The sequence below is a fragment of the Phocoena sinus genome, chromosome 18 (assembly GCF_008692025.1).
Source record: "Phocoena sinus isolate mPhoSin1 chromosome 18, mPhoSin1.pri, whole genome shotgun sequence".
NCBI classification, from domain to species: domain Eukaryota; kingdom Metazoa; phylum Chordata; class Mammalia; order Artiodactyla; family Phocoenidae; genus Phocoena; species Phocoena sinus.
In genome coordinates this window covers 13,263,741-13,283,251 of record NC_045780.1, presented here as the reverse complement: position 1 = coordinate 13,283,251, position 19,511 = coordinate 13,263,741, and the positions used below count along the sequence as shown (strand labels likewise).

At 37.3% G+C, this 19,511-nt stretch overlaps 1 protein-coding gene across 6 annotated transcripts in view; it reads left to right on the top strand.

Moving 5' to 3' along the window:
- The window catches only part of TRPC4 (transient receptor potential cation channel subfamily C member 4), a 116,469-nt gene that overhangs the window by 78,548 nt on the left and 18,410 nt on the right, over positions 1-19,511 (top strand). For all 6 annotated transcript variants that reach the window (XM_032611309.1, XM_032611314.1, XM_032611313.1 and 3 more), the window contains 2 exons: positions 3,364-3,503; positions 13,196-13,509. In XM_032611309.1, the coding sequence (XP_032467200.1) occupies positions 3,364-3,503; positions 13,196-13,509 (454 nt within the window). The remainder of the gene's footprint in view (positions 1-3,363; positions 3,504-13,195; positions 13,510-19,511) is intronic.

The following is a 19,511-nucleotide window of genomic DNA, read 5'->3' as shown; positions in this document are numbered from 1 at the left end:
TTTTAAGTAGTGTGTTTAGACCCTACCTTTCATTCAACGTAGTTTTCGATATTGACAGAATTAAAATCTACCCTATTGTTTTTCCTATTTGCCCCATCTATTGCTGTATTTTTCCCTTTTTTTTCTGCCTGTTCTTGGATCATTTATTATAACTCCATGTTTATTTATATTTGTGGATATTTATGCATTTAAAAATATTTTGAGAGAAAGCCCTAGGATTTACAACGTAAAATTTAATTTATCACAGTCAAACTTCAAATAATATTTTGCTTTACATGTAGTATAAGAACCTTATGATAGTATGTTTCTAATTCCTCTTCCTCATCTTCTGTGCTAATGTTGTCATATGTTTTACCTTTACATATGTTATACATGTTACAAACCACAATACATTTTTGCTATATGCTGTTTTTGCTTTATGCAGTCAATGATCTTTCAGAGCAATTTGAAATAAGAAAAACTATTTTATATTCATTTTAACAGCTCCTGAATAGAGATTTTTATTTCTTTTTATAAACCTAAATTTCTGTTTAATATCATATATGTTCTGCCTAAAAAATATCCCTTTAGCATTTCTTGTAGCATGGGTCTCTGTCTGAATTTTTGATTGTCTGAAAAAAGTTTTTCACTACCCTTCATTTATTAGAGATATTTGTGCTGTGTATAGAATTCTGGATTGACTTCTTTTTCTTTTCAGCACTTTAATGATGTCAGTCTGTCCTGCGTGGTTTCAGATAATCAGTTTGATATCAGTCCTATATTTCTTCCTTTGTATGCAACACGTCTTTTATTTCCACCCACCCCCTCCCTGTGATGTCTTCAATAATTTTTCTTTATCTTTTTTTGAACAGTCTGAGTATGATGTAACATGGTGTTCATGTGCTCATATGTGTGTATTTTGTGAGGGTATTTATTCTGCCTATGCAGAAGGCTAGACAGAAGTGTATAGCATTTATGCTTGAAAATGGACATACCTCTTCTGCTAGAACATTAGTGCAGGAATTTGACACAATATAATCAGGAGCTGAGCTGGGTTTGGGTTTTCATTGTTGCTACAATCAGTTTCAGCCTACTATATACTTCTGCTTAGAGTGGTGTTATGGGCTACAAGTCTTTCTCCCCCACACCAAAAGTCACACACTGAAATCCTGACTCACAATGTGATGGTTTTTGGAGGTGGAGCCTTTGGGAGGCAATTGGGTCATGAGTGTGGAGCCCTCAAGAATGGGATTAGCGCCCTTATAAGAACAGACCAGAGAGCTAGCTCGCTTTCTTTCTGCCAAGTGAGGATCCACAGAGAGGTCCGCAGTCTGCAACATGAAAGAGGGTCCTCACCAGAGCCTGACCCTGATACCCTGATCTTAGACTTGCAGCCTCCGGATCTATGAAAAGTAAATTTCTGTTGTTTATAAAACAACTCATCTATGATGCTTTGTTATAGCAGCCTAAACAGACTAACAAGTGGGGAAGAGGATTATTATCAGAATTCCTGCTCCACACACAGCTTTTGGCCTTCCTTGAGCACCTCTGCCTCTGAGGGACTTTCTATCCATATGTTTGCCACTCCTCCAGTGGTTGTCAGCTTCTGCTTCTTACTCGGTGTTTGTCAGCCTGGTGATGTGAGGCAGGAAGCTTGTCTGTCGTCCAGGTCTAGGGTCAGACTTAGGTAAAACTACACCTGGGCATCAGGGGTGGAGCTTCTCAGTGATCCAAATCTTCCTTCTCAAGGCAGTAAAACTGTGCAGGTCATGTGCCGAAGAGAGTTTCCTGCCCTTCCTCCTGTGGTAGGAAGCCTCTAAGGATATTAGTATAAACTCTAGGCCCTGGACTGTTTTCTGCTTCTCCCACAGGGCTAACATGTTCTGCTTCATAGGGGAGAGGAGCTTGGGTAGGGCTTTGTGCCTTCCCCCCAGAACCAGCCTCTTAAGCAGTGCTGAGGTCTATGGAGATGAGCTTACTAGTGAGTGGACGCCCCCCTGTGTCTGTGTCCCAGGGGTTCTGTCCTCTCACACTAGCTCACACTTAGCCTTTAGAAGTTTGTTTAAGAAGGTTTTCTGAAATTGTCCTTCTCTCTTGTATGATGCCAGTGTTTCTTTTTCTTTTTTTTGCAGTACGCGGGCCTCTCACTGTTGTGGCCTCTCCCGTTGCGGAGCACAGGCTCTGGACGTGCAGGCTCAGCGGCCATGGCTCATGGGCCCAGCCGCTCTGCGGCATGTGGGATCTTCCCAGACTGGGGCATGAACCAGTGTCCCCTGCATCGGCAGGTGGACTCTCAACCACTGCGCCACCAGGGAAGCCTGATGCCAGTGTTTCTTACCCTGCACTCTGCCACAGGGGAGCTAATGCTCACCTCGTCACTCTCTTTACAGGAACCTGTTTTTCTTTGAAGTATAGGCTCCTTGGTTTCTCACCTCTCTGATGGATTCATGAAAAGTCATAATTCTATAGTTATATGACTTTTTCTTGCTTTTAGTGCAGGACAGATATGAAACTCTGTGCTACCCACATTCGATGTTTCAAACTATCATTACCTTAAAAGTCTTGTTGTTTTCTTGCTTTAATATAGCTTTAAAATCATATTTATCCTTTTAATATTTCCTGATTCTAGATATTTTGATATCTTTCTTTCTCGTCATTAGGCTGTAAAAATAAGATTTATAAAAATTTAATACGAGTATGGAAATAGAATAATGATATACAGTGATATTTTTAAGTGCTTTCTAATATTTGAAAATAAAATCTTTCCTATTAAAAACATGACCATAATAAAGGAAAGTGATTTTTATTTTCTCTGGATATTGCTTTAAAGCTACTGCTAGATATAAGGTCTTTTATTGAAGTATGAATGTTATAATCGTCTTCTGTCCAGAACTGAAATCAGATCTCTGAAGGTGTTAAGTGCTTACAAAAACACCACAAAGTACCCTGCTTAAAGGCATTAAGCCAGTTATGTTCACTAGATACACTGTTCTTTCATAAATCTTTGAGTCATTTTGATTTGGGAGGAAAAATATCTTCAAGTATCTGTTTACAAATAAACATTATGATATTTTCCAGAGAAAGATATATAGGTATAGAGGAATTATAGTTTGATTCAAAACTGCACAACCTTATTAATTTATCAAATGGATAAAAGAAAGTGAAGCTGCCCCAAGAGAATTCTCTACAAACTAGCTAAATGTCCTGAAAGTTTTAAAATCTGACTGGGACTCAATTATTACTACCTATAAAAATAGGTGTTGCATTTAGAGTAACTATGTAGTCTCTGGAAGCTCCAAGATTCTCTAATTCCTAATTATAGATCTCTGTTTTTAGTGATTTGACTGAAAAATCACACTTATGTGAATCTTTCTATAATTGCAGGTTTTATATGGGGAGAAATTAAACAAATGTGGGATGGTGGACTTCAAGATTACATCCACGATTGGTGGAATCTAATGGATTTTGTGATGAACTCGTTATATCTAGCAACAATCTCCTTGAAAATCGTTGCATTTGTAAAGGTAACTATTGTTTATGTTATTGGTAAAGCATAAGTTCTGATAAGTATCGATATACCTTTCACTGCTATTATTTTTATTAATAATGTTACCTAGAGCATTATCTGTATGTGAAATTCATCATCTCATGACTTTATTGAGAGATAGGAATAAAAGACATAGATAATACACAGTTTATAGTCATAAAAGAAATTTTAATAGATTTCCAAATAGAAGTTGTCACCCAATTTTCTTGCATCTAAATTGAATTGATGCCTCAAAATGATTCACAATAGCTGCTCTCGTTTCTAATCCTTTCCATTTCTAATGAAATTCCACCTCAAACACTGTTCAAATTTCGGCAACCAAAATCTATTTTTATCAGTTACAACTAACCGATAAAATTACATAGACAGATCAAAATATTACTCTTTCGAAGCATTGAAATTATTATTTCAGTTTAAACTAATATAGTTTGATATAATTGAGCAGAATATAATTTTTTTCTTCTCACCCCATTCAATATGACAGTGCTGAAATCTCACACACCCATACTCCCCCGCATTTCTTACAACATCAATCTTATCCCAAACCACATAATTTACATAAAATGTTTTTGTTCTGCAATGACAATTGGGATTATTTTGTACTTTGGGGGATGTTTTTCAAACCAAAGTATTATATTATTGCCTCCTCCTTCCTGCCTTTCTTTTCCCCTCTTTCCTTTTCTCTTCCTTTTTAAAAAAATTTGTGTCAAAATGATGAGTGAATTAGTAAAAAATAAACAGTGTTTAATTGAATTGTACATGAATAATTCATGCCATCTAATGAGCTGAGCTAGGAAATGCTAACATGTAAGTGAATTCTTATTCATGTAGTCTTGTCCTAAGTCGACTCCTGCAATTTTCAGCTATAACAGGGTCAAAGTTGCCCAAAGTTGTTTCCTGAATTGTTCAACTAAAATGTCTCCAGCGCTCATATAAACATTAAGAAAAAGCATTTTCTATCACTTTCATGGAAAGCGAGCTGTGTTTTAAGAATGGAAACATGATTTGATAATTTTTCCTATCTGCATTAAGGTGAATGTCCTTGAGACCTTCTGAAGATGACAGAAGGTTTTGTGTTAACCAAGGAGGTTTTGCATCTGTGTAGGAGAATGGGCATGTTTTGAAATGCATATTCCTTCCAATTCTTCTTTCTTCTGTAATGATCTTTAAGTATATCTATAAAGTTGGTTTGGACATCTCTCTACTAAAAAGTAATACATCTGTTTTTTATGGTCCTGTGCACTTATAAAAATTCTAATACTACATGACTATAGCAGTTCTTCTCAAACTTTCAGGTGCTAAGAATCACTTGGAAAGCTTGCTAAAACAGATTCCTTTTCTCCATTCCCAGGAATCAGGAGTATTAGGAGGGGCCTAAATTTGCATTTCTTGCAAATTCATCAGGTGATATTGATGTAACTGTCTAAGGAAGAGACTTTGAATAGCCTGGACTGTAAAATTCTATTCAGCAGCTCAGAGAAGCATGGGATTGATGCCAAAAGGATCCTCTCTCATACAATATTTATACTAAGAAACATAATATTTTTACAGGTCTTATTTATATGGTGTTTACTTATAAAACATATATTTTATATATATATGTGTATATATATATATATATATATATATAAAAACCTCTGGTATATACTCGGTACAGTTACATGAATTAATGGATACTTGTGGATTTTTGGCCTAATGGTTTTAGATACTGAATTTTCTTAAAATGTTGTAAGTTTTTCACCTGTATTTTTCTTTATACTACACAAAGGGAAAATTTATGTTAAAATTCAACTCACCCACCCCAAGTGATGAAGAAGGAAAGAAAGAGGGGGGGAAAAAGGGAGATAGAAAAGTAGACAGAAATTACCTCTGATGACAGTATGTAAATACCATGGACTCTTCGGGAAATACATAGTTTGTTTATGTGCTTTGGCCATAGGAGTTCAGTTAGGATTGTAAATATAGATGATGAAATGTTCTTTCTGAACGATTAGTTTGTGTGACCAAAACTTGAGTTGCGTGGGTAGTGTCTGAATGGCTGTACTTTTTTTTTACATAAAGTTATTTATTTATGTATTTATTTATTATTTTGGCTGTGTTGGGTCTTCTTGCAGTGTGTGGGCTTTCTCTAGTTGTGGTGGCCTCTCTTGTTGCAGAGCACAGGCTCTAGGCACATGGACTTCAGTAGTTGTGGCTCGCAGGCTCTAGAGCACAGGCTCAGTAGTTGTGGCACACGGGCTTAGCTGCTCTGGGCATGTGGGATCTTCCCGGACCAGGGCTTGAACCCGTGTCCCCCTGCATTGGCAGGCGGATTCGTAACCACTGAGTCACCAAGGAAGTCCTGAATGGCTGCACTTTAGACTTGGGTTTCCTGGGCTCAGTTTTCTTTATTACTTACTAGTTATGTGAACTTGGGTCTGTTTCTTCAACTCTCTGTGGCCTCACCTATAAAATAAGGAGAATAACAATTTCCGCCTTATGTGGTTAATATGAGAAGTAAATGAGTGCATACATTTAAAGTGCTGGTTACAGAGTAAGCGTGCATGATTAGTTTTTCTCCTTTCCCTTCTACTGCTGTTTCCTCCTTCTTCATATATTATTGGTCCACTGGACTTGCCTTTTGTAATGTCTTTATTGTGTCTTTTCATTTGCTTTTTTTTTTAGTTGAAAAGGAGTCTGAGCTCTGGATTAGGACTGCCTTTACCACTTGCAATCTGTCTGATTTGGGGCAAGTTATTTAATGTGGGCCTCAACTGTATCATCTGTTAAATGATGATAATAGTCAAAAGAGCACCTACTTTGGGAGTCTGTGATATGCTGATTTGCCGATTCACCCGTCTTCATCTTCTTTTGTTTTATCATTCAATTTTTATGCTAATTTTTAATAACTTACAACTTGCTATTTCAGGAAAAGGTGCTTTACTTGTGTACAAAAATAGACTGCTATAAACAAGGCAAACAGTCATTATGTGAATCAAGCAATAAGAATTTATGGGGTCACACTAAGAAATCAGCTTTCCATCTGTTTGCTGAGAATGCAGAGATGCCTGAGATATAGCCCCTGCCTCCAAGCAGTTCAGTAAGGAAAGAGAAATGCACATGAAGACCTTACAGTGTGATAAAGTCTACAACAGGGGCCACACTGGCATCAAGGAAGGAACTAAATTTTGCTGGCAGTGTCCTGAAACTATTCAGAGGACAGAGTGAGTAGGCACCTATCGTGTCCATGAGCATTCTAGGGAGAAGAGACAAAACGTGCAAAAGTCTGAGAGGGTAAAGAAGGTCAGATCTCAGAGGGATGATCCAGGGAAATGGGGGCGGGAAGAGCATGGGAAGGACTTTTCAAATCGTGCTACAGAATTTGGACCCTAGAAATAAAGAGGAACCATTAATTAGGTTTAAAAAGCAGAGGATGAGTCAAATGATGATGAATGTCTGAAGCAGAGCAGTGGACATAGGAGAAGCTTTAGATTTTAATTAGGAGGTAAGATCCACAAGGTAGTTGATTTGTTATTATGAAGGATGAGGTAGATGGAATCATCTCGATGCTTCTCCCTGGCAAACAGCTCACTTCTCATGGATCAGGCAAGATGACCAAGGAGTTATAACTGGGATCTCGACTGAAATTGCCCAGGTTCTATCTTCTGCCTGCAGGTGCATAAATGGTAGCAAAAATCTAACCCTCGGTGATTTGGCCAAGCCATGGATCCAGACCAAAAGAACTGTCAGCCCACAAAGAGGGAAACCCTTCGTATAATTGGTCTTCAGGGGGAAAACCTCTTAGAGTAGGTCTGCAGAAGGGCAATTCTTCCTTATTTGGTTTATCCTTTTGCAATTCATCCACCTGGAGGAGATTTTTTTTTTTTTTTAACATACAAAGGGTCGTTCTAGCCAAAACCATGGTCTGGGCTATGATCCATATGACTGCTGCCTATACCACTTCCTACCAGTGTGATGTGGGGTAAGTTACTTAATCGATGCCTCAACTTCCTTACCTGTAAAATGACAGGAATAATCAAGTCCCAGAGAATGTTTGTGAAGATTACATTAATAAACACATAGAATACAGTTTAATATAAGCACTCAGTTTTTAATTTTTATTAAAATGCAACAGCATTATATTGTACAAGGACAGCACAGAAGTTCATGAGATTTCAGTACTGCCCTCCTTCTGTGCAAGGCTTTGTGGCGCTGCCTTAAATGCCTCAATTTGTTAGCATTTCACAGCTCAGAGATTGTAGCTTTTTTTTTTTTTTTTAATTTGCTCTGACTTTTTTGAAGGAGAAAGTTTGTCAATCATTTCCTCTTCTCACCATGTATAAAATGTTAGTTAATTCAGAGCTTTTTGATGCCTGGGCACACTTAGAAAATGTTACTCTGGCTTCATTAGGACTGGCTTTCTCCTAAATTTACCCAGTCCCTGTCCCTACGTACAACTTGTTTCATACTTATCTTCAGCCATTTGGCAGAAATGATTAAATTCCTATGCCTCGACCACTGTGTAATATAAATAATATTTTCAAAAATCACAATGATTAGGAATAAGGTCGTTTATTTCAAGTCTTGCTGGAGTTTTTCATAGCACCATTCGTCTAAATAGTGCTGAGTATTTATCTCACTGACCCCTCTTCTTATCAGTTAGAAAGAAGGCAAATGTTTCCGTTTCACAGATGCTATAACTGTAGTGAACTCTCCAAATTATGAACTTTTCTTTTTTTTTTTAACTTTTCTAAACATTCTTTAGTTTTATGACAGACAGCTGTAGATATTTAAATCCAAGTTATTTAATCTAGTGTCATCCACCACAGGAGAAAATCATATGCCTTCCTATTGTCTTTCACTACTTAATTATCTAACCAACTTATAGAAAGGGAAAGGTTTTCACCTTATAAATCAGACATTAAAACCAGCATACATTTTCTATTTAATTCTGCATGACAAATGTTTTCATTTCGCATTAAATTAATTATTACCATTTTGATTGATTACTTGATTTTATAAGTGTGCACTGGACTACAGAGAATATAAAGATGAACTTTTCCTATGTTCAAGGAGCTTATGATCCAATATTATGCTGCAATCCATTTTCCTCTCCTAACACTCCTGCTAAGGGGTTCGTGACCTGGTTTCATCTTTCTTTAAGAGTTATCACTATTCCCAAACCCTCCGTATTCCAACTATATTAAGATACTCACATTTCCGCAAATCATCCATCTTTTCTAACAACCATGCTTTGGAATGTGGCTATGATTCTTCACCCTAGAATGCTTTTTGAGCTTCTATCATATATAAAACACTATACTAGATGTCCAGTACCAAAAATGCTTTAGACAAAGCTCCCTGCATGGAAATCTGACAAGTGATTCAATGGTAAATATTCTATTTCATAGGTCTGCACAGGACCAAGTCTCTTAAAAAGAATCTAAATAGAAATGAAGGCTTAGGACAAAGCCAAACTATGGTAGGTTTATACTAGAAAGCAGATCTTTGAGAGAAATAAGAGGGCAGGAACTGCTGGTCCTCGAAGGGCTATAGGTGTGTACATAGCTCTTGACCTCTGTCTAACATGGAACTACCAGCTTTGGTCAGCAGGATCCTGGTGTCTACACATCTGTGGTCTGAGAGTACTTCTCAAGGGAAAGAGTGGCATTACTTATTTAATGTCTGTCTTCTTCACTATATTGTAAGCCTGCATGGCATGAATGATGTCTTGTTTGACTACCACTGTGAACCCTGAAGTTAGCTCCTGACACAGAGTAGGCACTCAACACATATTTCATAACTGAATAATAGCCAAAGAATCAAAATGATTCAAATTTAAATCCATTCTAAACAAAGGGTCCAGTATTCATAGAAAGGCATTTTGATGAGAATGTGAGGGTAATTTGGGGAATTGCCAACACTAAAGGTTTGAGCCAGAGTAGTAAGTACCTAATTGGGTATAAGTGGCAGGTCAGTCTCAAGAGAAAGTCAAGACCTAGATTCCCGAGGCTTCATGTGACAGGTCGGGAAATCGGAATTTCATCCCAAGGACATTGCAGTCATTGGAGAACATTAAGCAAGATGTGAGATGATCTGATTGACCCTTTTAAAAGATGATTCTAGAGGAAAGTAGGGACAAGGTTCAAGGCAGGGAGAAGAGTTGGGAGGCTATTATAATAATTTCTGTGGGAAATAGAGGAACTTTTTTAACAATGAGAATACCAATGTAGAGCAGTGAGCAGCACATCTAAGATTTCAGTTTTAGAGGCTGCAAGTTTGGAAGACTATCAGATCAAATCAAATGCTGCCTTGGGTGATTGGCTGCCGTTCACTGAGACGAGAAAGCATAAACCGAGAAGGAGCTTGAGGATGAAAACGTGATGCGTTTCGATTCTGGCCTGTGAGTTGGAGACACCTGTGAGATTTCTAAGAGGAGAAGTCAAGAGGCAGGAGAATATAAACTATGATTGTAAAGGTGCAATTTCTGGGCAGGAGATGTGGAATCGGGAGTCACCAGCATGTAAATGACAGTTGAAATCACAGGCAACATCCAGGGAGAATAGACAGAATGAGAAGAGGAGTTTGAAAAGCAAAGTCAACGTTTAAGGGGAAAGTGAGACAGAAGGGCCTGCAAAGGATACTGAGAAGAACCACCACTATGGCTTGAGGCAAACATGCAAAGATGAAACATGAATATAGATTTTGCGAATAGTTTTTAGAAAATAGAGCCAAAGAAAACTTTAAAATTAGAGTTAATCTTTTCAGTTCTAACGATAGCTGTGGGAAATACATTTAATCACTGAAGAATTACCATTTTTCTCTACAAATTCACAGAACAGTATGGTATGTAAGAATTTTTAGAATTCCTTTTGTAAAATAATGCCTATATTTAAAAACCTAAGCTAAATATACATAGATGTGAATGGTAGAAGAAAAATTAAAAAGTAAGGTTAAAAGAGTATAATCAAGAGATAATTTCTAAAGGTTCATATCTCTATTGATTAACAGGAAACAAGGTTTCTGGGTCAGAGAACAGACAAATTATTTACTTACATGAGAATCTTGGCATTGGATCCCTGTGCTCTAAGCCTCCAGAGGGCGACCGATGAGAGCCAGATGTGCCCTTCACATCCATGAGTTTGTACCACAGGAGAGGAACTGGGAAATGATGCATCTCAGAGCTTATATAGTGCAGCTGTGCCCGCTGCCCATTTTCCCCCTGGAGAAGAAAAGAGAAAGACCTTAACTTTCTAAAGAAAACAAATTCTCTCTGGGGAGGCAAAGGTCCCTTAGAATTATTATTATCCTTAGACTGTAAGCAGATGGCTCCAGGGGAGATATTTCTAAATCTCTCAGGAGGTCTCTATCTTTAATTTCCAAGACTCATTTGGCATTCAAACATCCTTTAACCCCAATACAATATATTTCTCAGCAAGCCCCGGCCACGCATAGATGTGAACATATTTACATAGCATTGTTTCCCAACAATTACCAGAAGTGCTGGACTCTGAAACGGCCTTGGGTAATTATACTGGGGCAGAAACTAGCATCTCTGATTTGTAAAATGGGAAATGTTCCTCTTATGATTTTGCAAGTTCCAGCTGAAAGCAGTTGCTAAGAAGGGTTCTAAAGTTTAGTAAGTCAAAAGTAGAGCTGGGGTCAGTGACCACGTGACGATGGATTCTACATCCAACTGCCGCAAACTGGCTGTGAGAAGTAGAACAAGGAACAGCATCTCCACCAGATTCAATAACATAGAGGGACCCTTAGAGCTTGAGCAACATGTAATCTCTATGCATTGCCGGCCCCAGCAGCCCCAGACAGACTGTATCACTTTCTCTTCTCTATTCCCACAGCAGTTTGTGTTAATCTCTTAGAGTATTTTTATTATAATTAGCTGTCCCTGTCATCCTCACTGGCCTATGCATGAATACTTGATGGGATAAAATGTCTCTTGAGCACCTGTTACACGCAGGACATTGTGTTAAATGTGGGGAGAAATTCCAAGAAAACGATTACATCCTTAAGAATGCTTACTGTTTAGTGTTTTGTACATTTTGAGATATGGTCCTAAGCCATATTAAGTAAGAAAGAGAGAAAGAGACAGACAGAGAGGAGAAATATGTAATTAGCCATCAACAGAAGGGTAAATACTCTCTACTAAAATATGTGTGTCTTTCAAGAGAAGTGAAAAAAGGAAGGTGAATGTTATCGTAATCTTTGAAGGAAAAGGTGGCATAATATACCGGGGGAGGGGAGTGGAGAGATTTAGGTGGTGTTTGATACCACAACCTGTCACTCCGATACTCATTATAATGAATAAAAATCTTAAATTAAAATTTTTTTCTGTATCTTCAATCATTAGCTATTTTATGCTGAAGCTATGCATGGGAATGTTCAAGAACGGTTATGAGGATTCAAAAATAGAAAATAATTTCCTTCTAGTTCAAACTTGATTGTTTTAAATTGTCACTCAAGCAGGAGTCTGAGTGTTGAACAAAATCAAGAGCTTGTGATGTATTTTCTCCCCAAGGAGATTTTAAAAATACCATCTATTAGCTTCAAGAGAATTAATTAACATTTGTAAAGGTCTTTGGTATAAAATGCAATATAAAAAGAATGGAAATATTCTGAGAGACTCATACAGAAGTAAATTTCTTTTCCCTACATGATCATTAGGAAAAAAGTGCAATTGTCTAGATGTATTTTTAGTGATGTATATGAAGAAGAGAATTTAACCTGTTCAGTTCTTATACAGGTGTAATAATAGATGTTCACAATGTAATATTTCAAAGAGTGTATTTGACCTTTTTTCTTGTAGGGGTACAGATTTACCTCAAGACTACAAGGGATAAATTTCACTGTGCTCTTTATATAGCCCAGTATCAAGATAGTTCAAAGCTGACATTTTAATTAAATCATACTTTTAAAATAATTGCTGGTCAAAGTTTAATGTAGCAAATATTTTTCTCAAATCACATATTTTATCTAATTAGGGAATGTTCAGACAAATATCACACTTTCTACACATGAAATATTAAAAATTAGCAATTCATTGACTGCTAGGATGATTTCCAGTTTAGGTTTTATGTACATTTAAGATATAACAGATACAAAATATTAATCGTCATACCCACGTTAGTCATTACTATATCCAAGGCAACAGACCACTACTTCCATTCATTTATATGTAATTTGTATCCAGCATGCATTCCTCTAGAATAGGCAAGTGTGTCAAACATAGTAAGCAAAGCCATTGATTTTGTTCAAAATGTAGCAGTTTTCCTTTAACATGTAGTTTTCTTTGTTATAATTATGAAATTGCCATTTCTTCCCAAGATAAAACAGTCTATCTTTTCCTATGTAACATTTTCCTTTTCTTTTTTAAAAGTCCCATTGGAAAGATCAAGGACAGATGTAATTCACAGATTAGCAAATACTACAAATGACAAGGACAGATCCGGGAGGTCACTTTGACTGAAGCTCAACAATTATAAATTCCTTTAGGAAATTCTTATTTTTCTGTAGATTAGAATTGCTGCCACCATCATGGAGAACATCAGCTTCCTGCCAGTAGGCTGCCGTGGTGCCGAAGCTGTCTGAAAAATCATCCTGTCCCGAGACTGACATATTTCTATGTATGTGTTTGCTTCACATTTTATTCCCCTTTGTCTCTCTTCTCTCCAGTACAGTGCTCTCAATCCACGAGAGTCTTGGGACATGTGGCATCCCACGCTAGTGGCTGAAGCTTTATTTGCTATTGCAAATATATTCAGTTCCCTGCGACTGATCTCACTGTTTACTGCAAATTCTCACCTGGGGCCTCTGCAAATATCTCTGGGAAGAATGCTCCTGGACATTTTGAAGTTTCTATTCATCTACTGCCTTGTGTTGCTAGCATTTGCCAATGGCCTAAATCAATTGTACTTCTATTACGAAGAAACGAAAGGGTTAAGCTGCAAAGGCATACGATGTGAAAAGCAGAATAATGCATTTTCAACGTAAGTCTCGCAGACTTTTTTTTCTATTGGGAACGTTGGGCAGAATATAGAGGGTATTACATTTCGAATTTGAACCGTGACAAGTGGTTGCAAAGAAAAGTTGTGCTTAGTGTGGAAAACAGAAATATCCAGTACATTTATTTTAAGTTTTAGTAAAATGGTCTTTTCTTTTTAAATGACCTCCTATAAAAGACAGTTTATGTATACTGTTTCAAAATGTGGAATAGAAAGAAACTTGTGCCTAGTGATAGCTTACAAGCACAGTAAGAGATAGAATATATGGAAAACCAATCATGGAAGAAAATCCAAATGCTTTTCAATCTTTCCTTAGGTGTTTTCCAGATACTAAAGTTCCCTCACATGTCTCTTTTATTCTCGGGTTCCCTACACAAAAATCTGAGCATGGAGAAATAGTCCAAAATAGAGACCTCAGGCTAACCTAAGCCATGATTATGATGTACATATAACCCTCTGTGCCCTTACAGCTGAGGAGTATCAGGTCTTGTTCGGTGTCAAGCTCTGGTAATTCTCACAGTCGGGCATGCCGACAGCCCAGGTTCATGGCCACGGTGTTTCGTGCTCACACAGTTCTGATAGAAAACCCCTCTACTTGCCTGTGTCCATTTCCTTCCCACTATGATAAACAGTGAATTGGCAGCTGAATTAAGAAGCGAGGTGATTTTCCTCTCCACAGTAACCACATGTGAACACATAGTGATTGTGTAGATGACTCTGAAAGTCGGCTGGCCGTTCATCAGCCCTTCTAGAACTTTATGAAATCTGAGAGAGTACAGTAGTTCCTCCAGAGGGAGGAAATCAATAACGTCCTGTAAACTAAATCACTTTTGGTTAAAATAATCTTGTTAACTCAATTCTGTATCTGTTTTCCCTTTGATCCCAGTATTTAAAACCCATTTAACTTCATTAACATCTGATTATTTGCACGTAAGTTTTCATCAGAACCTTAGCTGCCTCAAATCCATTCAGAAATCGATTTGATACAAACCGTGAATCATAAAGAAAACAAAAAGTCATCCCAGCTTCTCCTTGTCACTTTATCCCTTGCTCCAGCCCCTTTATTCTCCTGGACTTGAGCAGTTCTCCAGCCCGACCAGTTCACCCAGCCTTGTCATCTTCCTCATGCTCTTTTCTCACCCAGTTCAGGAGGGATTCAGTGAAATCCCTTGCAGCAATAGCCTGGTGAGGAATAGCCTTGGATTGTGTCTCAGTTTTGATATCAGAACTTGCCTTTCTCCACTCGCTCGTGATCCTTGACTTGGCAATTTGCTCCTGGCAACGGGGACTAGGGATGCACAGTAGTAGATCCCACCAACCTCCCCCTTCTTAGACTCAAATTCTGCCTCTAACAAAGTTCCTGGATGGTGCCTGTCTGCTGACTGGCCTCCTGGATTTCTGATGGACAGCCATGTGGCATGCTCCATCTTTCACAACCCCCTCGTTACTTTGTACTATGTGCCCTGGTGCAACTACTTGCCAAGACCGCCCTGTTGACATTTGTGGTCACACCCTTCTGATCATGCTTTGTCTTCCAGAGAACTTCCACAGGGCCCCTAGAAGTGAGTTCCCTCCTCAGGTCTTCTTTAATTCAGGGAACAGCTCAGGTTCCAAGCCCCAACCCCTTCTCAGACATATGATTCATCTGTCGTTAACAAGGTTCTATCTAACCCCATCCTAATTTATGATGCGTGAGATTCTCAGGAATCCCCTTGTCCTGTTACTGGTTTTGTGGTAAATGCTGACATATTGTGAGCTAATTTTAACATCTGTCTCAAAAGAATATGGCTAGAGAATCTGATGCAAAATATTTAATATAAATTTTATTCTAAAAGCAAACACGTTGAATTGCTTGGATTATGTATTCTTTTAGTGTATCCTTACCAATGGTTTTCTCTATTACCATGAAAAGCAACAGATAACTGCATATCACTCCAATATTATGGGTCCAAATCATTCAGTGCAAATAAACCAGGTGTTCTACTTGAATTCTCTTCCAGATAATGGAATGTAAACCTGCAAGCAACAAATTGTTTTTGTTCAAAGTTACTCACAAAGAGTAACTGCTAGTACGACTTGTTGCTTGCAGTTATAACTATATCTTCTTCTTTTTATAACTCTGTAACTTCCACAAATTTCAACCTTTTCTTTTTATTACCCCATCTCATGTCTTCCCTATGAAAATTAAAAAAAAATTAATGTAAAGTACCTAATACAGTGCTTGTCATATAATGTGATAAAAGATGTTATCCACTGCACTTCTTTTTATTAGTAGTAGTATCTAGTGTTTCCTTACCTGTCTTCACATGGCTCCTCCCTATAACTCCTTCCAGTCTGGGCACAAATGTATGCTGAAACTCTGAACTCTGTTTCTTATTGGCTGCTACTCCTGTCTCTCTCCTTCCTCTCATCCAAGCAACCCTGAAAAGAAGCCTAAACAAGATACCTTGTTGTTGCTCTAGAAAATAGCTGGAGGCTCCATATCACTACTATCAATGGACGTTTATCTCTTTGTATCCTATTTAAACTGTATAATTTGACCCTGTTTAACACCTTCATTTTTAAAATCTTGCCCTCCTTTACTTTTAATATTACTATGTTTTAATACTTTATCTCTTACTTTTCTAATCTTTCTCATGGTTCTCTAATAATTATATTTCAGTGATTGCTTTTAAATAGAGATCTGCCTTAGTAACTATCCTCTGGCCCTGTTCCAATATCTCTGTGAAAACTCATCTGATGGATTTGGCCCTATCCAAGATGTCTAAGAGATGACTCCTATATTCAATTTATATCACTAGCATCGGCCTCTCTCCCCAAGATCTGTAAGTCCAACTGTCTTTTGAATGCCTCTCCATGCAAATCTCCTAAACATTTAAACCCAATCAGAGAAAACTCATCAGAGTCTCTTTCACAACTTTTTAAATTCCTCCTCCTCCAATCCCTTTCTTAGTCAATGCTGCCACAACCCATTCAGATACTTAAATCAAAAACTTGTGTTTTATACGAGATCCCTCTTTCCCCGCACCCCCTCCACGTGCAGTCAGTCAATAAATGTCTACTACGGCTCTTTATTGTCTCGGGGCCATCCTCCCTTGCTCGCTGACCCTGCCTAAATCTAAGGCCCTCTACCCCTGGTCCCTGCCTTCCTTGATACGTCTTCCATCCTGTTGCCTGAATGATCTTTCTAAGCCAAAATCTTGACACTCCTCTATTTAAAATACCTAAATGGTTTCTCGTTCCTTATTGGATACAGTCAAATTTCTTAGCTTGACATACCAGGTCCTTCAATGATCTGCCCCTTGCTTGCTTTTTTAGCTTCATCTTTCTCCATTCCCCAATAACACTTTATTCTTCAGCATTTTCTAATAGGTTATCAATCCCTAAATATGTCTTATTCTTCTCTCATCCCAGAATGCTCTTGTTCTGCCCTCTCACTTGGAAAAGTTCGATTTTGTGTCCCAAAACTTATCTCAGATGTACCTTTTCCAAGATGCCTTCCTGATCCCTTCCTGACTGTGAGCTCCCAGTGGGAACAGACTGTGATCTGTCTTCTATGGCTCTCTGTGCATTTTCCCACCAGCAAGTGGACACTTCTTCCTGCCCCTTTAATGCTTCCAGGTTGTTTTCTCTTTGACATGGGAAGAACTACATGTTACTAAAAGAAACCAAATATTTAATCACTGAAATTATTCTGCATAGAATTTTAAACCAATAGTCTCTGGGTAAGGGGCTGTCTTATGAATACAGAGGCATGGACCTTGTGATAGATATTTTCTCATTAAGAAAATGCCTTTTATGTTGATTGGAGCTGTATTTCTGATAATTGAAACTGGCCAGCTGAAATCGTACTTTGTTTTACTATTCTTAATTCCTTATAAACTCAGAATAAAACAGTCAGATCTCTTGTATTAACTTATGTTTCCTCATCGATTTCATCTCAAAGGATAGAGGAAAACACAACTGTGAAATACATGACCTTTTTACCTGTTCTCTTTCTGTAGTTGTAAGTATTTAACTGGGGAATAAGCTCATTTTTAAAAGTAGAAATTGAAAAATAGCCTCAAGAAACAAGAGACATCTTTAGGATGGCAACGCTGTAGAAGTTGCAGGTCTTAGTCTCTAACCAAGATTCTATGCAAAGTGTGATTTAATTAAGGGTGCCATTATCCTGGAAAGCTCTCTGTCCTTATCTTTCCATAGAATTAGGGAAATAGTTGCCACATAACGTTAATCTAAAATGTGATACAGCTAATGCTAACAGCCCTTCAATCTGTGGGCAATGTTGTTATCAATAATTATGAAAACAGTTTTAGAAACAATGGCTTTGAAATATTAACATATTGATTTTTTAAGCCATGTAATAAAAGAATAATTAGCTAAGAAAAGAAACACCAGTGTCTTGATAACAGGGTCTTGATTCATCTAAAAGTAAATATATTTTGGTTAAGTGGAACTATTCTGAAAATCTTACTTCTGATTCATTCAGCTGAAAAAATGAAAAGAAAATAAAAATAAGAATGAAATTCAGAGTTAATCATAAAATGTCATCTTGTTTTGAATTTTCTTATTTTCAAATTTTAATTAAATATGCAAATAAATGTTTTGCCAAAGGGTCTGCTAATATCCTAATGATAGGTATTTCTTATTTAGGTAGAAGAAAATCAGAATTATTCAACCATAACAATCCATTTACTCTACATCACTTTTTTATTTGAACATTTAGAAAAGTAACTGTTATGGGATTTATGTGGCAACATTTTATATAATTTATTATATCACTCATGTAACTTCTCCTCTCTCTCTGAACTGCTATTGAGGTCAGGGAAAAACCAGTTGAATTATATTTGTATATTCACAGTGAGAATATACACTATTTAGAAAGGAAGAACAAAATCATTTCACATTGAATCCGATGACACTGTCATTAATCTTAGAAATTCTCCCTAAAGCTACTGAAAATAAAGAACTCATGGCCTTGGGTCAAATTTACTTTTTTTCTGAGAAAGTTTTCAAAGAATACCTTCTAGTGACCTTTGTCTGAGGCCAATGAATTATATTAAACTTTCCCTGATATTGTTAGAATCTGACATCTGGTTGTCCTTTAAGAATATATGGTGAACTCTTCACAAAGTACATCCCTGCCGGCAAGTCAAGGTCTGATTGAGGTTGATCACATTGAAACCTTTATGATAATTTGCCCCATTGAGAGTTGAACAGCCCTAGCAAAATAATTCAGTAAAGAAACCATTACATTTCATATTCTATAATTAAAATTTTATTATACAATTAAAAATATGAAATGGCTTACTTAAAAAAAAACAATTAATTTAAGAAAAGAAATCCTGAACACCAATTAAGGCATCCTTAGTTAGAGTCTCCTTGTCATACTGATCAGAAATTCATGGATTGTTTTAAGTAACAGGAGTTTGGTACAAGAATCCAGCCCTTTGATTCTCTGAGCAAGGGTTGATCTTAGCAAGGACAGAGCCTAGAGCAAGACCTGGCTTCGAGAAGAGCAGCAGTTGATGTAGAGCTGGACCATGGGACTTTTTTCCTCTGAGAACCGATATCAATATGACTTAGCTACTCCATGTGTATTCTCTTCAAGGTTTACTTATTATCTGGCTTATTTATTCTCAATTCTCCGTTTCTTAGCTTGTGCTGTCTCAAACCTTTGGCTTCTCATAATTCCAGTGATCCTAATTCTACATCATAACTCCTGTCATTTCAGTACTTTTTAACAACTACCTCGTTCTCTTGATATTTCTAAGGTAAACTTTCACAGAGAGGAAATCTGATAGTCTAAGCTCATCTTTTCACATCAGGTCATACCACTGTCCACTGGCCTCATATGAATTTGCTCTCCTTGGGGCACTTGACCACTGAAATCCCACCTCCTTAGTCATCATGCCACGTATAAGATACTTTGTGCTTTTGTTTTCACAACATAATTTAAATATAGTATTTTTTAAACCATTTCTCAA